At 38.2% G+C, this 22,545-nt stretch overlaps 1 protein-coding gene across 1 annotated transcript in view; it reads right to left on the reverse strand.

The window, feature by feature from the left end:
* CDH7 (cadherin 7) overlaps positions 1–4,760 on the reverse strand; it is a 243,380-nt gene extending 238,620 nt beyond the window's left edge. Inside the window, exon 1 of the mRNA XM_088475996.1 lies at positions 4,551–4,760. Within this exon, the coding sequence (XP_088332122.1) occupies positions 4,551–4,760 (210 nt within the window). The remainder of the gene's footprint in view (positions 1–4,550) is intronic.
* Between the last annotated feature and the right edge of the window lie 17,785 nt (positions 4,761–22,545).

A 22,545-nucleotide genomic window follows, 5' to 3' on the forward strand; every position in this document is an offset into this window, starting at 1 on the left:
AGAATTTTACTGTTACAAATATGACTAAGGACAATCTATATATTTCAATGCTGGGACATAACAATTTAAACTTTGAATGCATAAGTATAATCAAAAGAAAGAAAGTTATATGACTTCATGAAGATTTGTCAGATTTTGCAAATTTAAGCCTGCTTGTTTCAGTATACATGGGACAGGAAGTTCTAAAATAGGCAGTAAGAGAGTTCTCCCAATTATGAACAGATACAGAATGGAACATGATGTACTGTACATGCATCCTATAAAGCCATCTTATTTGAGGTTGGTAATGGGCAGGTGCTAGTACAGGATGATGATGATGATAACGGTCCTCAGAACTAATTATCCCCTTATGATTGGCTATTTGCTAAGGATCCATTGATGTTCATTAGTGTTTTATTCATAACTTTGATACAAGTGATGTGGCATTTTTTTGTTAGAGAAGTATAACAGTAGATGCAAATAAAATAATTGGTCAAAAATAGGGATGTGCAGGCTCGGATAGGTTCGAGTTTGCACGCCGAGTTCGGATTTTTCCCTCCAAAAACGGAACTCAGAAAGACTTTGTCCTGGAATGATGATGTTTGTCCATGCAAGATTACGTTTTGCCTCTTTCTGAGTTCAGTTTTTTTGGAGGGAAAAATCCAAACTCGGCGTGCAAACTTGAACCTATCCGAGCTTGCACATCCCTAGTCAAAAATAAGGACACAATTGGGACATAACTGTATATGATGGTGTACGTTGCGTAAAGCAGGTGCATTTATTATTGTTGCCAAATGCATTTTAAGATAGTTACTGGTTTTGAAAATGCAGCCATTTATTGGAAGCAAATGACACCTCTGATTGGGGGCTTCATTGCAGACAACTCTGTGTCAGAACCACAGTGAGAAAATGTTTTATGGTCTTTAATGTAATATGATTTTTCTACAAGTTAAAGTTATGTAAATGGACATCAAATGAGACAATGTATTTATTAGCAATGTCCACTTTGTTTAACCATTTACTGTAACTGACAATATTTTTCCTCACAGAAATTGTCATGTTTTTTTATTATTAAATAAAACGTAAAAAATATTTTTAATAATATATTTCAATATTTTATTTAAAACATATATATATATATATATATATATATATATCTAGGTGCCATTCTGCACCCTCACACCCCTCTGTTTCCATAGGCCCCATTATAAAATAAATTCCCACACCTCATTGGCAATAAAAACTGCAGTGGTCATACATTTTACTAACATTACTAGCCAAACCCCCTGTAAATATGTCCTGTTTTTATGCCCCCTTTTCTTTCACCTACCCTGTGACCAGTTTATTTTTTTATTATTATTTTACCACCCCTCTTTTCTCCAGTCTCATAATACTTTATTTTGTAAAACCACTGGGTCCCCTTGCTGGTTACTCCCTACTTCTATGGGCATATACCCCATCTCACCACATGCAGAGCACAGTGGATCATGTTTCAGGGGGGCTAATGGCCAGTCCCCCCTGTTACAACTGATCTCTGCACTTGCAGAGATCAGCCTAATCATGCTTGGAGGGGAACTAAGTTTCGCTCCTTGCTCTGTGAAGCACAGAGCATGTGCCCCAGAGTGCCATTCACATGACATTCCAGAAGTGATGTTGATGGTCACAGACCACTGCATAACTTTTGAGGGGTCCACGTAGTCAGAGGAGACCTGTTCTGCACTTGTGAATCTGCTGCTTTAATTGGGAAGCCCCATCACCCACTGATTTTACATAAACTATTATTAGTGTCGGACCTTGCACCATCCCTATGCAATGTGCCAGGGATAAATTAGAAACAGGCTACCCCTCACTATTCATGAAAGTTATAATTGCACAGAGCTTTAGCTAAACGCTCATGACACTCCCATGAGACAGATTGATTGTGTGTTGCCGCTCAGTTGCCATACAGTTTCAGCACATTTTACGCAAAGCAAGATCCAGTAGATATCTGTCCAACTCAGGACCAAATGTGGATATTCAAAAATGCAGAAACCAGCATCAACATATGCGCAGTAGGGTAAAACATGCTATTTGCTTCTGTAAGACACATCTGACTCAGAATCAGACCCTGCATTTAAATGTAATTTAATGGTTTTTGAGTCATAGTTGTCAGAATGGAATGGGTATGTAATGCCGGCTGTTGGGATGCTTCCTGTCAGAATACCGACAGCAGCATCCTGATGGTTGGTATCCCAACAGAGGTCGGGTAAGTATACTTCCCCTTCCCCCTAACCCTCCCTTCTTGTAGCCTAACCCTAACCCTCCCCACCCCATACCCTAACCCTCCCCGTTGGGCAGTCTCGCTCAGAACTCACCGATGCCTGCAGTCCGCAGGCTATTACATTTACCCCATATGTTTGATAAACTATACAAGTGGTGACAAATTTTAAATTAGAATATGTTGCAAAACCACCATCGACACATTATAGATTATTATAAACAGAATTTTGAGAAAGTAGAAATATTACTATTGTCTCAATAAGCAATGGAATTGTAAAAATATACACTATATACTCTTAAAGCTTTATTTGCTAACCACACAACAGGAAGGCACTGATAATGTAGCAATTAATGATACATGAATAAAATATCCAAAGTAATCTACATACTTATTGTTGTTGTATAATCTGTTTATCTGATGTGATGAAATTTTACCTGCTCCTTGAGTTACCATATTACATTCAAGATTGAACAAAGGCAATTAGTACTGTTAATTGACTCAAGTACAAAAGGACACTTAAGAAAAAAGGCCAACCATTGTTTAGTATGAAAAGTTTTAGGGCTCTAGTTACTACAATCTGCATTTTGAATGCAGATTGTAGTGTGATATTACCGACTGAATTCGCATTTACAAAAAATCCCTTGCATGGATACAGCTTGCGATAAAGCTCTGACCCTGCGAATCCCCTCCACACACTAATCACAATATTTTTGCAAAAAATACTGTGACAAGTGCCGACGCATGCGCCAGCCAGCCGTCGCTAAGCCCCGCCCCATCGCTAAGCCCCACCCCGTGATCATGGACCCCCGCAACCCCCCCTCCCTTAATTACACTTACCTGCAGTGATTGGTGCTCCGGTATTATGTATTTTATTAATGTGTAAACTTTCATTTCTTTCATGAACATTAACAATGCATTTTTTTCACAATCTGTGTTACTAGTGTATATATATATATATATATATATATATATATATATATATAAAGAAGAAGTGGGGGTAGCACTCACCAGTCTTCTTAAGTGCATATCTTTATTACATCTTCAGTAAAAATGTCACAACATTTGAAAATCCGACGTTTCGGTCCTATGCATGGACCTTTGTCAAGGTTATATATGCAATGTAATTAGCTTCAACTATAATGTTCTTCTACTGTATTTCATGAAATTATGGGATTTATATTTAGAAAAAAAAATTATGATAGATTAACATGACGAAAATGCAACACATGCATTGAAACGTTGGCTTAAACAAACCAGCAGTGTCTGTCTCTTTTGATCCTGAGTGCCGCCATGATTAGGTTATCTGGGTGTGTTGTCATGAGTAATTCATGCCTACATTGGAAGGCACCGGACATCCTAGCCATCTATATTGGATTTATAGATGAGTACCGCTTTTGTGATTTTTATATATATATATATATATATATATATATATATTTTGAATTTTATATCAACTATCACTGTTCATTTACATAAATATGGTTTAATAATCAAAGTAAATATCATCTAAAAATTGTTTCTAGTACATGCAGATTATTCTATTTTATAGTAATTAAATAGGTGGTCTTCATCATATTGCGACTCTTTTTACATCAGCTTTAACCAAATTTGATTATCACATTTAGAATAATGAAATAGCTTTAGCCTTTATTTTTAAATGTATTTTATTTATACACTGTATTTCTCTTAAGAACATGGCTCTGGTTAATCTATGTATTAATTTACTGTATATTCATTTTTGACTATTAATGTTATTTTAAAAGAGCCTTTAAGTTTGCCGTAGACTTGTATGGGTATGGATATCTGTAAATATATTATTTGTCACATTTCATGATAGTGTGAATTTACATTTCATTAGTTATTATTGCATTTTATACATACAAGTGCATTCAAATGACTTCCAAACAAATCAAGAGTTATAATTATACTGCATACCATACAGCATTATGAGTCGAGATGAGCGGTTTGGTTCTACTTGGTTCATTTTGTCAAATTAGCGCAAGTTCAGATTTATCTTATTGGCTATCCAAAACTTGTGAGAGCCGGATAGCCAATAAGATACTGTTTTTCAGACCCGAACCACTCATCTTTAATTATGAGTTATATATTAAATAGTTGGTTATTCTATTTTTGAGACTGATATGTCAGTGATAAGTCTAGGCTTACATAAATGATATATGATCCATCTATTTTAACTGTCCCTCAATTACTGTTCATCTCTCTGTTCACTAACATGGTGATTCAAATACAAATAAAGATTGATAGGTTATTTGTATTTATGTATTACTTTATATTTGTGTATTGTACTTACCTTCCCCACATACAGAGGATCTGTCCCTGTGTATTCCTCCAGTACAAAGAACTGGTTCCACACCCAGCTTCTCTTTGTTCTTGATTTCCCGAACTGAATATAAGGCTTGGATGTAGACATTGAAAGCTCAGCTTGGCTTATTCCAGAAAGACAAAATAAAATAGCTATAAACTGAAGATAATGACACATTTCATGTTTGCCCATCTTCATTTTTCTGACTTTAAATAAAAGTATTATACAGTTCCCAAATGTCTTCGTAGAAAATCCAATACTGTTCCAGACAGAGTTTTAGTGTCGAAGGTGGAAAGTTACTTGAAGTATATATCCACAGGAAAAATACTTAAATACCTAAGGGAAAAAAGGAAAAGGAGCTTGGTCAAAATAATGTTATTCCACTCCCTCTGTTTGTAGTACAAGATAAATATAAACCATCTAGGTTCGGGTATAATTTCTCATCATACTGTAAATGAATATAGATGGGCTAGTAATAAGAAAAGTGACACTAATATGGTGGAAGCAGACTCTTACAACATGTTGCAAAATATAACATAGAATTCCAGCTAACTAATTAAACTCTTTAAGCCAAAAGCTTAACTGCAGTTTCCTGTAAAACATAAAGTGAATTAGTGTAGGAGTGTAGCTGTTAGAAAATGAAAACCCCCACATAATGTAAGTTCTGTTGAGACCACTTTAGCTTCTTATTTCCAAAATCACATCTTTTGACACTAGTGTGCATCTGAATGTGCATGGACTGAGATGCCCACTTGGAGTGTCTTTAGATGATCAAAAGCCACTTGGTGCATCACACCATTGAAACTTGCACCAGCCCCATGATAGGTGCAGTTTGTTCATTGGGGTATGGCCTCCAAAGCAAACAACTGTGCATCTGAGTTTGTAAACACTACAGCAACTCACCTGCAACACAACATAACACCATAACATGCCACTAAAGATGGACTATCTTTGTGTGTCCACTTAACCACTTCCCTTTTACCACCTAGTAATGCCTAATACATTTTCAAGACATTTCTGAGATGGTTTGTTTGCCATGTATCTTAGTTGCAACTGCAACTCTGTATGCACAGACTCTGGAGGCAAGCGCAGTGTCCAACTGAGGCTCAGTTTCATTATTTGTCAGCAGGAATTTGGTTTATAATAGTTGCACCAACCTTCAGAAAGGAAAACATACTAATGACAATTTTGGAAACACTGAAATTACAAATAAATGATAGTAGAAGGGGTCAAGTTGAGAATTGCTTTGTAGTAGTTAATTATTTGTTTTAAAAACCAATTATAGGGTTAATTACTAGCATTACTATTGCTTCTGATCCTTCATCAGAGTATTTGCAGGTATAGCAACAATGTTGTATATTTACTGTACCATTTAATTCAATATTTCCAGAGGTACCTCAATCCCGCCAGATTGGTATTATAGATGTTCATCTTGAATGTAGACTGAATAGCACAGTTATACTGGGTATATATTTAGATGATGGATGGATCAACCGACCTATCCGCCTTCAGATAGGCCAATTGGTAAGCTATACACACTTACCCATTGGCTGCTCGATATGTCGGGGCTGACATCAAAACTGGGCTGTCATTTATATTTGCTCAGCCAGTTGAGATGTCAGCATCGGCTGTCTCCGCAGCCAGTGTGTGGACAGCCGGTGGGTCAACCGTACACACATGCAGATACACTGATATACTGATTCTGATAAATCGGGATTGACTGTGCTGCAGGGCCGAGCTGATATGTCTGTTAATGATGTTGATATATCAACAAATGTGTGTACCCAGCATAAGACACTACAACATTTTTAACATATTCAATAATGTGTTTTTGCTTGATATTTATTAATTTGGATTAGAATTTTAGATTACATACAAATTCAAGAACAGTAGACCTATTATGTATGACTTAAATGATGTCTGCTAAGAAAGTTAAAGCACTATATATGAATGAAGACTTAACATAGATTTAGGCAATGTTTTCTATACTAACATGGAGAACTGATTTGGTCTGTTTGTAATGGAATATGTGTATTTTTTGTATGTTACTGGATTGTTGACCCAATGGCATGGCAACACAAGTTACTGCAAACAATTTTAGCAGTTGTTGTTTGAGATTTTCTTCAATGTCCTTGTTAAAAAACTTTTGAGCTTGTATTCAATCAAGACAGAAAACAACTCACTGGTCAGAGATATATTTGTATAATCAAGTGCAGTACGCGGTTCAGGACACTGGGAAACCTAATTGTTGACTTGGCCCATTTCATTGCTGACTGAATTAACTTGAATTCCATTAATTAAGTGGTTTAAAGTCTTGTTTTATATCCTTTCATTACTTAAGACCAGATCAATAGAGTCAGAAGATCAGTGATAAGTTAAGGATCAGACAGTTATCTCTTGGATGACATGGGTCAGTATGGCATTGCATATTAAAGGTTCACATTTCAGATAAAGGGGGAGATGTATCAAACCTTGGAGCGAGATAAAGCGAAGAGAAATAAAGTACTATCCAATCAGCTTCTGTCATTTGTCAAGCCTATAAAATGACAGCTAGAAGCTGATTGGTTGGTACTTTGTCTCTCTCAAAGGTTTGATCCATCTCCCTCAAAAGTTGTATTAGCTATTAAAGCTGTTTGGAATGAAGCTAAAATTAAGCAGTAATTATGCAACTTTTAACAACACAGTTGCATTTTCTCTTTAGACAATTAGGCACTAAATGACATTATTTTTAAACAAATATATAACTACTTATACTGTACTTAGCTCACAACATCAAAATTTGGTATTTAAGAAGATTAGTTATTTATTAATTAAATCATAATAAGGTCGTTACTCTTGGGTAAAATTTTACTATGTATGTGAATACAAAATCTCAAATGAAAAAATTCAACTTTAGATTCTGTAGCTTTACAATGTCCAATATGACCCATTTCCCATTTTATAAAAGTTCTTTCCACTTACAGTATTTCCCAGATGCAGTAGCCCTTTGTGACTTAATTAACTGATCTTCAAAGATGTCAGACAGGTTAAATGGAATAACTTAAATTGCACATGCAATGTGACAATATTGTCATTAGTTAATTTAGTGTATACTCTATGGTTCATATCTGCAGCATCTTTCTACAACATTTGGGCTTTGGGCCACGTAGAAGAGGGAATCCAAACATCTGTCTGCTTCCTTTTTAACCTAATGCATGCATCTGTCAAAAGCTGGGTAAACACTATAAGTTACATCATATGATATATAATTTCAACGGATGGGGATCATATAGTGTGTATGCCCGATTGCGAGTACATGTCAGTCATTCAACTCACTGCCCCATCTGCTGTGCTGCACAGGAGATGGGATGATGCAATCAACAACACCATGTTGCTATATAAAGCATATTACAATATAATGCACCATTGTACATCAGATTGTGTAGTGTGTATGGTGCAAGCGATATATCATTAAATCGCATCGATAAATATCACTGGGTACACACATTGTATGGCGTGTACCCAGCTTTAAAATGGATACACTGTGGTCAGCATTGCAGCTTCTGGGGTTGGGGGTTCAGTTGTGAATATATGGATATGTTTGATAATCACAAAACTCCAAATAATTTTACTTACATAAATAACACATACACATGGCATTAACCTAAATTAATATAACATGAATTGCATCTGAAACACGGAACAATTTTTTTTAAATTACAGGTGCTTCATATTATGCTGTTATTTTAATTGCATTCATTAACTATTCTTCTTTGCTCTTGATTTTTTTCCTCCAGTGTGCAAGTTTATTTATTGTACTTGCTAATTCTTAGATATCAATCAAACTGCCAGGTCTCCCATTCCAGAAAGGTTTTCCTTTGGCTCATTTTCACAAAACAATTTACATATTGCTGTATCTGCATGTTTGTTATAGTTTTGGTTATTATATGATTGTTACTTTACTAAAAATAAATGATAAATACAAAACAATTTTATAAATTACCCTATTTATTCCACTCTTTACTACTTCCACCAAAATAAATCTAGTGATACTGCATACATGGTCAAGGGACTGACCTTGAAATCCACTAGCAAAAAAAACATATAGGAATAGAGGTAGTAAAAGCCATGACTGACTTTTCATGTGTAACTACTGTATTACAAACATTTAAATGACGATGACTTAAGGGGTGCATTCACTAGACGATTTTATCCCTGTCCAACCTCTAAACGATATTCCCTTGAATTTTCCCTTGAAATTTGATCTTCCACTCTGAATAATTTGCAAATGATTTGCAAACAATTTGCAAACGATCTAACGATAAATGATGTTGTTTCAATCAGTGATTGACAGCTTTCAGCTATAGTGGGTTTGGGAGGTATGGTAGTGTCAGCGAGTGGTTCATTGTTTGATCGTTCAGCGTGAACGATGTGTAAACAATGTGTAAACAATTTGTAAGTGATCTCCAAGCGATATGAAAGTGATCAAGTGAAATTGACCTGCATGTTCAGTTGATGGAGGAGACAATCAAACAAGCAGCGGGAGCGCGCATCGTTCATCGTTAGAAACAATTACTGCATGATTTGCAAAGATTTTTAAATGATTTTTAAACGATTGAACAATAACGATATCGTTATCGTTCAATCGCCTGCTAAAATCGTCTAGTGGATGCCCCCCTTTAGAGCTTACAACCTGCATTATATACATGTCATCTGTTGCCATTTCAATCTCATAACAGTCAACATATATGTACACCATCACTATCACCATTAGTAATGATAACAGCACTAGTGTGCATAATGCCAATAATTATTCTGTGTATGCTAAGAAAATAGACAGTACCTGCTAAATGCAAGATATGTTTTAGTGTTATTGAAATATGATAGTGAATGCATATTTCCCAAGCAAAATAAATTGTTTAAAACATGTTGTAAGTGTTTGTGACATACTGTATGACTAATATAAACCAGGGGCATCTAGCTTTGTATACTCCTCAGCATATGCATATAAATATACAAATTTTATGTGCAGCTTTTTTGCTCTACATGTAAAATTACAATAATAAATAAGATACACATTTTAAGTGAAAAAGACACTTAGTGTGTCTGAGTCAGCCGGGACTTGGTGTGTCTGAGTCACCCGGGACTTGGTGTGTCTGAGTCACTCGGGACTTGGTGTGTCTGAGTCACCCGGGACTTGGTGTGTCTGAGTCACTCGGGACTTGGTGTGTCTGAGTCACCCAGGACATGGCGCACCAAGAGGAAGCCACAGTGTTTGAGGACATATCTGTATGTAAAATACTGCAAGAGTTCAATGGAATCCCTTAAACAACAAAAATTATTAAATTATTATTTAAAATAAAAAAGTGCCAAACAATATATTTATTAATATACTAATGGGGACATTATGTTTATTATTAATACTAATAGTGACACATGTCATATTTAAAATAAAAATATTTTTACTTTTCTAATAAGGGAGGCATATATTATTTTTATTCTAACAAGGAACAAATACTATTATTATTTTAGAATTAATTCAGCATGGGTTAATATAATTCTACTAAAGGGAGCACATAATATTAATTGCATTATAAATAGTAGACTATAAAGAGCACATGTTTTTAATATTCTATTAAAGGGGCACATTTTTACAAAAGGGAATAGAGATTATTATTATTATTATTATTATTACTACAGATGTGTCCTTTCTCATCTAGCAATACGTTATTCAACGCAATATGCCTGGCATTAGTGAGCTGCCAGGTCGCATGGAACTCTGCTTGCCAAAAATGCCTCTAAGTTGCAATGTGATGTGACTAGGACATACCAGCAGACTGTGCAGATTAATTTGATATGTGACACTTGTATATCTGTGCACAGCTGAGACTGAAAACGGAACTTGGTCTGGAAAAAAGCTGCGGCCATTGCATCATAGCACTTTGCATGCTACTTGAAACACAAATCAAATTAATCAGAAGTCTCCTAGTGCATCCTAGCCAAATTGTATTGCAAGTAACATGCATTTTCAGCAAAGAAAAATGCAAAAAAGACACCCGAATTTCAGCAGTTTTATGGGACCAGGCACACCAAGAGGGGCTGTTTGGCATGACTGCAGCAATGACAAGTGAAGACACATCTGTATTATTATTATTATTATTATTATTATTATTATTATTATTATTATTATTAATCTAATACGGGTGCATATTTTGTATTGTTATTATTATTATTATTATTTTTTTTTTTTTTTAACTAAAGGGGATACAAATTTTATTATGAAACTAAAAGTTATTGGACCAATTATTGGGAATCTGCACATGCGCAGAAAGGGTCCTGTGTAGTCCATTTTATGACTCTGCCTGATTGACAGACAGAGGCATTTAAGGGGTGGTGCGGGGGCGGGGGCAGCTGGCATTCCCGGGAATGGGATGTGTCTATCCCATTTTCAAGGAGTGGCAAGCCCAGGGACTGTGTTGATGCAGTGTCCTGGGCTCGCAAGACGGCCAGCCTGAGTAAGCTCAGGCTTACTCAGCTGGCTGGCTGCCCATGCCATCCACCATCACGACCATCAATCTCCAATGATTGCGATGGTGATCACAGCCTGCGACCTCCATCACAGTCCTAGGATACAAATGCATCAGGGGGTGTCATGCACCTCCTGCTGCATTTGCATAACAGCAAGGATGTAATTACAAAGCTGCCTGTGTGCAGCTTTGCAATTGTGATCCTTGCTGAATCACCACCATTGTTTCAAAACTAAAGGGGATGCAGAATGTTATTAGACTAAAGTGGGCATACACATTACTCCATGGGCGCCTGCCATTATTTTCCCCCTGTAAGACCTTCATGCCCTGTCCGACACTGCATGTAATGTATTAGAGAAGAAGGAGCTATGGCACTGTGTGGTGTTGGATTACTGGTTTCACTTACAATATAATAATTTTTTTTCTTTGGGGAAAATTTTAGTTGTGTTTCTCAGATAAGGGTGGCAAAGCATACAATATTCATGCTTATCATGTGCCTGCTGTGTCTAGTGTTGTTTTGTCTTCATCATCGCCGCTTGATACAACTTCACATGAAGTTTCTAGAAATTGTCTGTCTATTTTCATCTCATTTTTGTGATGTTATTTCACCAGAATCTGCAAAAACAGATTGCTTTGCAATATGCACAAAAGAAAATGTTTGACAAAACTTTCATATTATTCCATAAAGTTTGAGAAAATACTTTCCTTTGCTTTATTATAACTGATAATAAAAGTAAATCTTTTTATATTATGTACAGTAATTAGGGACAAGAGGTTGTCTGATTGTCTGAGCACATTTGTCCATTTTAATTAAAGTAAGGCCCCAAAAAGTAACATTCCTTTTTTCTGCACTTAAAAAGTATTCTTGGGGAAATTTCTTTTGGGGTTCATGTCAGGTAGTGGTCTCAGATTAGTGCCTGTCCCAGCAAAGGGTTATAAGTACAGTGATAGGTTATGCTGTCATAATACCTCTGGGTTAGGTTCCAGCTACTTAAATGTCCATCAGTTATCCCTCTCCAAAAATGTAAGTATAGCCTGGATAGGTGGTCATTGGTGTATCCTTAGGATGCACCAGTCACTAAGCTACCTGGCTGTCCCTCACTCAGCCCCCTTTTGGTGATGTCATGATATCACTGGTTCTTGGGGTAGGGACCGACCAGCATAGTGTGTGGTAGTGTCCTGCTAAAGCCTGGGAGCATGAAGCCATAAACTTTTATGATGGGTATGGTAATTTAGACTGTACACTCCTATAGGGCAGAGACTGTAAAAAATATTCTCTGCATAACATTACATAATTGATGGCACTATATAAATAAACAATAAAGTTGTGATTATGTTCTGGATCACAATATATTAACCCTTTGTTTTTATTAAGTGTATTTTTTAATTACCAACATGGTGATCTGCAAATTACCATTTATATGTTGTCAGAACCCAAACTATATCCCTGTTTAAAGATAAACTACACTTGCCAAGGTTCCGTTGTGGTTGCTGGAGTATCCTTCCGGGCTGCTGGCGTGTATCGCATGGAGTATACAGAGAGTTAAAGTGATCCTCTATTCCTTGGGCGTTATCTGCTTGCTGGGGTCTGTGATACTTGGTTTTCTAAACCTGGTTCTGTCTGGGTCACATGCTTTAACACTTCCAATGGATTTCATGCATCTGGTATAAAAGTCTGTTACTAACTGAGCATTGTTGTCTGTGCAACGTTACCTTCAGGTTCTTTCTTGGACTCCTGCCAGATCCTTGCTTTACTTGATATATGCTGTAGACTCTCTTTGCCCGGTTCTGCTACAGATGCTTGATGGCACTACAGATCCCAGCGCTGCTACTAAACTCTCTGCTCCAATACTAAACCTAACTCTGCTGGTAGTCTCCTCTGTACTACTAGCCTAGCTTTGCTGGTTTCATGGTCTCTTCATGTTTACCTTCAACTAACAGTTGTCAACTGCATCATAAGAGCCTCTTCACTCCGGACCTCTGCTTCATCTCAAGGCTCACCCCTGCACCTCTTCACTCCGGACCTCTGCCTCATCTCAGGGCTCAACCCTGCACCTCTTCACACCAGACCTCTGTCATGTCCTGGGGCTCAACCCCATACCGGATCTTCACTGCACTACAGGGCTCAACCCTGCACCTTTCCACACCGGACCTCTGTCACGTTTTGGGGCTCAACCACAGCACCTCCTCATACCAGATATTCTTTGCACCTTGGGGCTCAACTCCATACCAGATTTCAGTCACATCCCGGGGCTCAACCCCACACCACTCCATACCAGATTTTCAATTACGTCTCAGTGTCAACCCCACACCACTTCATACCAGATCTTTGTCACATCTTGGGGCTCAGCCCCACACTGGATCTTCGTCACCTCACAGAGTTCAACTCCACACCTGTTAGTTGGTATGATATAAACTTTGTGTTATATGAACTTTAGTTCTTGCGTGACTATCCAGACACCTGCTTGTTGTAATAATTTCAACTTTGCCTTATGGAGACTTAATGCTTAAGTATCTAGAACTTTTCAGCACAGTCTTGTCTTTAAATAAATTTTGTTTACTTTTAACATTGCATGCCGGTGCTATTTCATGAGAAGGTCATTCCTTAATCCCCCTCAGTTTGTACCATCTGTTAAGTCTGTTTCTCCTCAGTAGTCTCAAGAGTCTGTAGCCATGACATGTGTACTGTCCAGCTGCAGGTTTAATTATTTGTCAGTGAAGATGCCATGTGAGGAGAAGTCTGCCAGATTTATGTATAGCCCATTAGGACTGACAGCAATGGATCCAACAGACAGATAATGTCAAAGTTATCTTTCATATACATTCTGGACTTGCCCGTCTCATCAACATGAGGTTGGCCTGGAGAGTGTCACCCCTCCACACCTCAGTGACAGCATGCTCTGGACAAAGGGCCATAAAACATAATTAGCAGCTGCACAAGACAGTGAGCTAGCAGAAATGGGCTGTGTGACAGCCCAGGCAGGCATAAAATGCCAAGTAGATCTCTGAAACTATGAACAATTCTAGGAAGCCAATCTGATTTTGAGACTTGCTTCATCTTCTTGAGTCTCCTAGGAACAGTTTAATGTATGTGATACTGTTCTGTTTATTTTTCCTTTTTGTCTATAAGAAAATTATTTGCTGAAGACCATCTTTGTATGTCATTCTTAGTAATAATTTTTGTATAAACTTTAAGCATGGTGAGTATCTTTCTCATATTAAACTTAATTTAAAAAGATTGGTCTCTGTGACTTTTATCAGATCCGATTGCATGTTGATCAGCTTATCCATGCTAAATGTCTGTCTTACAGGTTATTATTTTGGTAATGATTACATGGAACATAATTGTAATTGCATAGGGACATCAGAAACTTCCTACTTGGAGTGTGTTGCTCCTGAACCAACTTCTGTGGCGGCAATTATTGGGAAATTATTAGTGAGTAACAAAGCGACTGAGTAGTGTAATAATTTATGTCAACAGAACAAGTGGTGATTTTTTTTAATTAAGTCTGTGTCAGACCCATGTCATGCATGTTTAAGTGATTGCTGAACTTTACAAAGTTATGGACAGTGGTTACAGATTGAAGTATCTTGGAACTGGGTCCATGACAAATAATAATAATAATAATAATAATAATAATAATAATAATAATAATAATAATAAATCTCAAATTATATAAATGCAGCTTGTGTTCCAAAGTTACCCAAAAACACAGATTACCTCTATGCTCTTCTTACTCACGCCAAATAATTTCTATTCACCCCAAAACATATGCCCCAGCTAAACAAAACAACCACACAGGCAACCTAAATGCCCCAGATGATGAAAAATCATTTGATTCAGTGTATACCATATTCTCTCACTGACCCCATAACAAACACTTAGGAATCTATTTATCAAGCAGTGAAAAGTGTGGAGAAGTGGACCAGTGAAGAAGTTGCCCATAGCAACCAATCAGCTCCTACCTATTATTTTATAGACTGTACTTAAGCTGATTGGTTGCTATATGCAACTTCTCCACTGGTTAACTTCTCCACACTTTTCACTGCTTGATAAATTGACCCCTTAATAACTCAGACATTAATACCTCAAATCAGACACTCACATCAATAGTTTCCTGGGAAGAAATATTTTGCTTGCACTCAAACACTGTTCCACCTGGCCAGTAAAAAGGATCTGTTGCAGAAGTTTACCTTCCTCTTCAGACATGAAAATGGTTGGTTGCTGTTCATCTCAACCCAGTGAGTACAGCCTACCGAACACAGGGCCTGATTCAGACCCGGTCGCAAGCGCTGAGCGCTCGCAACTGGTTCGATGGTGGCCCAGAGTGCATGTGCACGACGCAGCTGGCTCCGTCGTGCGCACCGCGAGACCCGGATAGCGACGGGCAATCCGTCACTCCGGGTCTCGCACCAAAGGGGGCGTGCTGTCGATGTTGAGTGACAGCACGCCCCCTTTGGTAGGTGGGCCGGGGGGTGGCTGCCCAGATGGAGGTGTTCCCAATAGAACACCTACCATTTGGGGGCGGCCCCACTGCCATTACAAGTGATGTCAGTGGGAGAGCTTTCGGCTCTGTTTGAGCCGAAAGCTCTCTGGGGCTTGCGGCCACGAGACCCCACCACAAGGGTCTCGTCGCAAGCCTGATGGTCACAATGGTCTTGACCATTGTGACCATCATCCTGGCCATTCGCATTAGCTGTGGGTGGCAGCGTCTGGCTCTGAATCAGGGCCACAGTGAGTACAGCCAGCAGTTGCATAGTTAATCTGACCAGCAGCAAAACATCCAACTCCCCTCCCACTCTTTCTTTTCAATACAATAGCTCACTTCAGTACTTCAGCTGCACATAAAAAGAAACAAATTGTCTCTCCACTAAGCAGGATAAGATAAATGATGAGTGGGACAGAAGGACAGAACACCAATATTGTGACTGTCCCACAAGAATTGTGACAGTTGCAATGTATGTGTACAGTTATGTTCTCAATTAGGGGCAGATTCAATATAATTCTATGTTTACTGTGTGGGAATTGCTCTAGGTTTAATGACCGGAGCTAGTCAATTATTATGTATTTTCCCTGTGTGATAAACCCGTGACTAACACACATTAATCCATAAATTCCACGATAATTACTCAGAAACTATAGGTTACCCTGTGCATTAAGCTGCAGAGAGTGCATTTAATGCAGTTTTTTTCTCGCAGCTCCTGAGACTGCAGGGAAAAATATGCATTAAGTGCACCCTGTGGAGCTTAATGCACATAGGGGCATATTCAATTAGCCGCAAAAACTCCCATACTTTTCGAATGCTGGACTTTTCGCCCACATCACTGATTTCCCATGCAGAAAAGTATCGTGCTAGTCCCAACTTATCCCTGTATTCAATTCCAAATCAGTGAAAACAGAACCCAGTGAATTTCAAACCAGTGAAAAGTGCTGTCAGATTTGGGGAAATCAGGTTGACTCCCAGCAAAATATGCACTGACATTGGGGATGACTATAGATAAACCCAATAGGCCTGCTGAAGGTATTTGGGGTACTTAAATGATCTCAATAGCTGGTAATTAGCGTCTTTGCAGAAGTGGTGAAGAATAGCATTTAGCAGGTTTTTTTGCAGAAAATAAATAGGCACAGCAAATTTGGGGTACATGAAAATGGGTGCTAGCATATTTTGAAGTGGCTAAAGTGAAGTTTTAAAAAACCTGGGGCATACTTGGGGACCCCCCTGGAGTCTATTTCGCTAGTTTTTAAGTTTGTCCCCCAACTTTGTTTTGTTTTGCCCCCAAAATGAAAGTGCTTTTTTTGGGTGTTCTTATGTTTTTTTTTAAACTTTTTTGACACAGTTTACCTTTGGGGGGCTGACCCAAGAATGCATGTGTTTTCTGCAAGTTTGCACCCCAAAACCTTAATTCTGCACTTTTTTTCGACAGATTTCATAGGAGAATCGTTTTTGCCTATTCCAATGCATTGACTTTCTGCATCGGCGAAAAGTGTTTGGAATTGAATACGGGGATAAGTTTTCGCCTGGTGAAATGACGTCAGAAACTGACTTTTCGTACCTAATTGAATACCCCCCATAGTATTGCTTCTCAATTGTATAGCTCAGGGCAGAGCAATTAGCCACAGTTAAACAATGCTTAATTAAATATGTCCCCTAGAATTTGATGTGTTTTGCACTCCAAACATATACTCAAAACCTCATCAAAAATGTATTAACTGGTGGACATTCAGTATCACATATCAAGTTATGTCCAACTCCAAATTTACAGTTTTTTAAAAGTTCTATTGCATTATATTATTTTTACACATTATTATGTAATGAAGTGTTGTATTTAGTAGACAGAACATACAAGACATCCCAACATCTGTCATTTACTCCTTCAAAAATCCAATTTTAATTTTCTTTTATGCAGTTGCCCAAATGGAAATGACAAATAAAATTGACATCTGCAGCTTGTCCTAATCTACGTAAGTGTTATGCTAGTGAATTTAGGGTCTCATTCAGACCCGCTCGCGAGCGCAGGATGCTCGCAAGCGGGTCGATGTTACCCCAATGCGCATGCACACAATGGAGGGAGCTCCGTCGTGCGCATGCGCAAGACCAGGACAGCGACAGCCAATCTGTCACTCCGGGTCTCGCACCAAAGGGGGCGCTCTGTCGATGGTGACTGACAGCACACCCCCTTTGGTGGGTGTGCTGGGGGCGTGGCTGCCAGATGGAGGCGTTCCCATGGGAACGCCTACCATCTGGGTCCAGCCCCACTGACATCACTAGTGATGTCAGTGACAGTGATTTTGGCTTTGATAGAGCCAAAATCACTCCAGGGGCTTGCGGCAGCGAGACCCTACCACAGGGTCTCATTGCAAGATCGACGGTTGCGATGGTCTTGACCATCACGATCATCATCATGGACGCTCGCATAAGCTGTGGGTGGTAACCCACAGCTATGCGAGCGTCCTAAAGGCCGCTCCAAATTTAAATAGGATGGCCCTGATTCAGAGCAAGTGCTCTGGTCAGAGCGTCCGGCTCTGAATCAGGGCCTAAGTACTTTAATCTGAAGAGGTCAATATATAGACTGCTAATCAGAAGTTACTGGACATTGCTACAGGTGTCATCATTATTTCTAATCTTTACATTAAGACTTAAGTACCCAAAAAATATACGCCTCCTATCAGTGGATGCATCATGTCAGATAACCACTGTATGTGTTTTACTGTTGTGGACATGTCCCTAGTGTTCTAAATGCATTTTTGTGCATAATAAGGAAATGTATATTGTCTGTCACAAAACAATTATCTTTGATCATTTATAAATAAAGCCTAATGGTGCATACACACAGTCAGATCTGTCAGATTAACGATGTATAATTGAACGATCTCATGAACAATTTGAATGATTGTAAACACAGACGATGTCAGATATCATTATCTGACATGCGGGAATGCGCATTGTTCATCATTGCAGGCCCACAAGTCAGCATTGCTGCCTCACAACACTGAGGTCTTGGGTTCACTTCCCATCATGGCTCTAACTGTGTGGAGTTGGTATATTACCCATGCTTGATGGGTTATTTTCTGTAAAAAGCACTGCTGACTATGGGCCTGATTGATAGGTGTATGTTGGTTAGGGGTCTGCATCTACCCAGGACCAGTTTTATGATTATGCTCTCAGACCCCCCAAGCTGCAGCATGATTGACATGCTGCAGTGTTTAGGTGGTGGAGTGGGGGCATGGCTGGTCACCGTTCCCGGAAATGGGGGCATGTCACTCATTTTCTGTGAAGGATGAGGCTAGGGTCTGCGTCAGCAGATGCAGATTCCTGGCCTCTGAAGGGACAAGCACCCAGTCAGGCTGCGGGAAGCTTCAGTTCCCAGACCATGAACAAAGGAGCAACCATCACGACCATCAGTTGTGATGGTTGCAATGGTGCTCACAAATGCAGCAAGGAGGTGTTTGACACTTCCTTCTACATTTGCATTAAGATGGATTTGCAAAGCTGCTTGATTGCAACTCTGCAATTCTTTCCATCTCTGAAACAGGCCATATGATGATGTGAGATATATAAATAACTGGTGATAAGAATAAATAAATATATAATTTATAACCCAAAGTAAGCATGGCAACATTTTCACCATCTAATTTCTCTAAATGAAAGTTTCACCAACAGAAATATGTGACTATCAAGAAAAATGTAACTCCAGCATCTTTTCTTTGGTGTTATTGAGTAAATACTTAAAATACATTTTCTATAAATATTTTAAACAATTTGTGCGGTCTTACACATCTGCAAAATATTTTAGCATGCATTTGCTACATGACTCTGCAGATATATAGTACTATTCACTTCTGGCCATTGCAAGTAGTGGACAAAGTGGTCATTATTTTAGTTCACAAATAAAAACTAAACCTTGGCAGGAACAGTAACAATAACAAATAAGATTGATAGGTAAAATAACTGAATAAATGACATTTGCTATGGCACCTATTTTATCACTAGGTGCACATATTAGGGCAAACATGCATTTTCATGGCTCTGACTATGCAGATGCTTTGAAATTACTGCATTTTATTATATTTAATTATTATATACTTCTACTTCATCAAATTTGCAGTTAATTGTAGAATTTATTGTTTAAGAAGAAAATCCTGTTTTTGAATTATGGCTCAAAATTGGCTGCAATGTTGAGGATAGTCCACATTCAACTTGGAACAGCTCAGTTCTCCCATGAGTGATTAGATTTATCCATCATATGGAGCAAACATTTGATTCTCTTACAATCGATGCCATATTGTCAGGTTTAATCCTCCTGACCCTCACCAGCTTTAAACATTAGAAGAAGCAAACAGTTAAGGCTCCTATAATCTACACAATATTGCCTACTGTAGATAATGCATTCATATGCCCATTCAAACAAAAGTACTGCTATAAAAAAGCATATGGAATAAGAAAGACTTTACATAATTTTCAGTGTTTGCACAAAACATTATTTCTATAGATTAGACATTTATTCTAGTGTACAATTAATAACAACTATTGCTTAGATGATACAATATGTAATCAACTGATGATGTCATTAAAGAGCCCTCATCACATAATGTGTAAATAGCTAATTTTATAAGAAATGTAGGTAGAGGCGTAACTAGGGTTTTTGGTGCCATGGGCAAATTTTAAATCCCCCCCAAATAAAAAAAAATCTATAAAATAAGTATATAAATTTTATGTAGATACATAAATTATTAACCCCTAGGTTGGTCAATATTTTCCTCAGCTCTCCCCAGGAGAGAACTTGCAGCAAGGGTAGCCTATAAAGACCATACCCTTTCTCCCACTTTGAAAACATTAAAATGAAACTGGGGGTAGTTTAAATCACACTCCTGTAGAAATAGAGAGACTATCTTTTTTCTAATATATATTTTTATATAACACTTTCGATATTGCAAACCACTGTTTATTTTTTTCTTCATTGAAACAACACAGGAAAAGAGCGCAAACATTGAATCAATAACAAACAAGGTGCTTTCCGGGTAAAATAATTTACATATATAAAAATGATGCTACATAAAATGTATTCTGTTTTTAACAACTCATGCCATTATTTCACTCCACCATATCATGCACTCTCAGTCATCACATTTGCGTAATGATCTTTAGAGCGAAGGCATAAGGGTCATGTCCATTCCCCCACATTGGAGTGAAGACAGACAGCCCATAAGGGTCACATCCAATCCACCACATTGGGGGGAAGTTTAATTCACACACCTGTAGAAATAAGGAGACTATTTTTATATATATATATACAGCATATATATATATATATATATATATATATATGCATTGTGGGCAAAGTAATTTGCATATATGCAAATTACCTTGTGAATAGTGCATTGTGATTGATGTGGTGTTTGCACTCTTTTCCTGCATGGTTGACATATGGGAATCAGTGGTGGTGATTGATATGTGGTGGGTATTGTGGGGGAAGAGATATATTAGAAAAACAGAGAAAAATTATTTCTTCTTCGGGTTCCATATGGTCCACAGGAACTACCGTGGGATATATAGTTGTATAGCATCCAATGCACCAAACAGCAAAGCTTTGGAGCTCCAAGCATGCACTGGTCTCCCTCCCTATATACCCCGCCCTCATTCACAGGCATTCAGTTGTTTTGTTTTGTGCAGCAAGATTCACCTATTTGAACAGTGGGACTGCTTAGGTAGTCTCAAGCTTTTTTTTTTTTTATTCGTTTTTTTATTACCTTTAGAGTTTAATGGTGCAGGCGACATATACGATGCCTGCACTGTGGCTCCTACTACCTCCGCCGAGCCAGCAACACCAGCATCCACCTTGTGTCACTGGGTTTCCAGCAGGCCTCAGCTGGGCTGGGTAATGGCTTGGCTGGGGCCTGGGACTGCAACTGGGGTAATGGAGAGGCAGGTAAGTTGCGCTGAAGCAGTCCCTTACCTCCGGTGAGAGATGCATCGGAGGTCGTATTTCTCCACCTTCAATCACTATCAGCGACTTCCTCAGAGGAAGCCACTGATAGTGATTGAAGGCAGAGAAACGCGTTATCCTGTGTTCCCCACTGCTGAAAGGATCCTCTGACCATTGCGATCTGAATGGTTACATGCTGAATTTTTGATTAAGGTACCAGTACCTGGGTGCATCAAATTGCACATAAGACATTGTTGCTTCCCTGCTGGGCTGGTTCATCAACAGCCGCAGGCTAAAGAGTGTGCAGCGGATTGGAAGTGGGATGATTATGTAAATGAGTCTGTCATATGATATTACTGATTGTTATTATCCAAGCCTCACTGGATGAAGTCTTCTTACTAAAAACACTAATATACTAATGAGTACTGGTATGTGTTTGACTTTTTCTTTTTTTGGACTAAGTTTTAATGCAAAAATATTAACCATTGCTGGACTATGCTTTAATGCATGAACCAATGCTGAATCCTGCTATAAAGTACTAACAACATAGTACTAACAACCGTCAGACTGTATTCTGATGCACAGTACTAATGAATGCTGGATCATGTTTGAATATATCTCCATGGTGAAATTGCACTAGTATTCTTCAATGGGATTCAACAGATCATCATTTTTTAGATTTTAGTCATTGTGGATCAACTATTTACTATTGTAATTGAACTTTTCTTTCAATGTTTTATGTTTTATATATATATATATATATATATATATATATATGTGACTAAATTCATTATTGATTATTTGGTGAAAGGATTTTTTCTTTTTCATTTGTGTTGTCATCTTTATGCACAAGTCTGCATAGCCAACTTTCTGTTGACACACCCTACCCAAAGATTTGCCTTTGTAAGAAGGCCCTGTTACAGCCAATTGATGCTAATTAAAAAGTGGAGATGCTCCAGAGAGATGTTTAACTTGCATCACTTGTAGTTGTTTATGCATGGTACCGGTGTATGTACAGTGCAAAAAGTCGCAAGATACATTCTTCAAATGGT

Source organism: Taudactylus pleione, unplaced genomic scaffold, assembly GCF_031769625.1.
Source record: "Taudactylus pleione unplaced genomic scaffold, aTauple2 ptg000179l, whole genome shotgun sequence".
Classification (NCBI taxonomy): domain Eukaryota; kingdom Metazoa; phylum Chordata; class Amphibia; order Anura; family Myobatrachidae; genus Taudactylus; species Taudactylus pleione.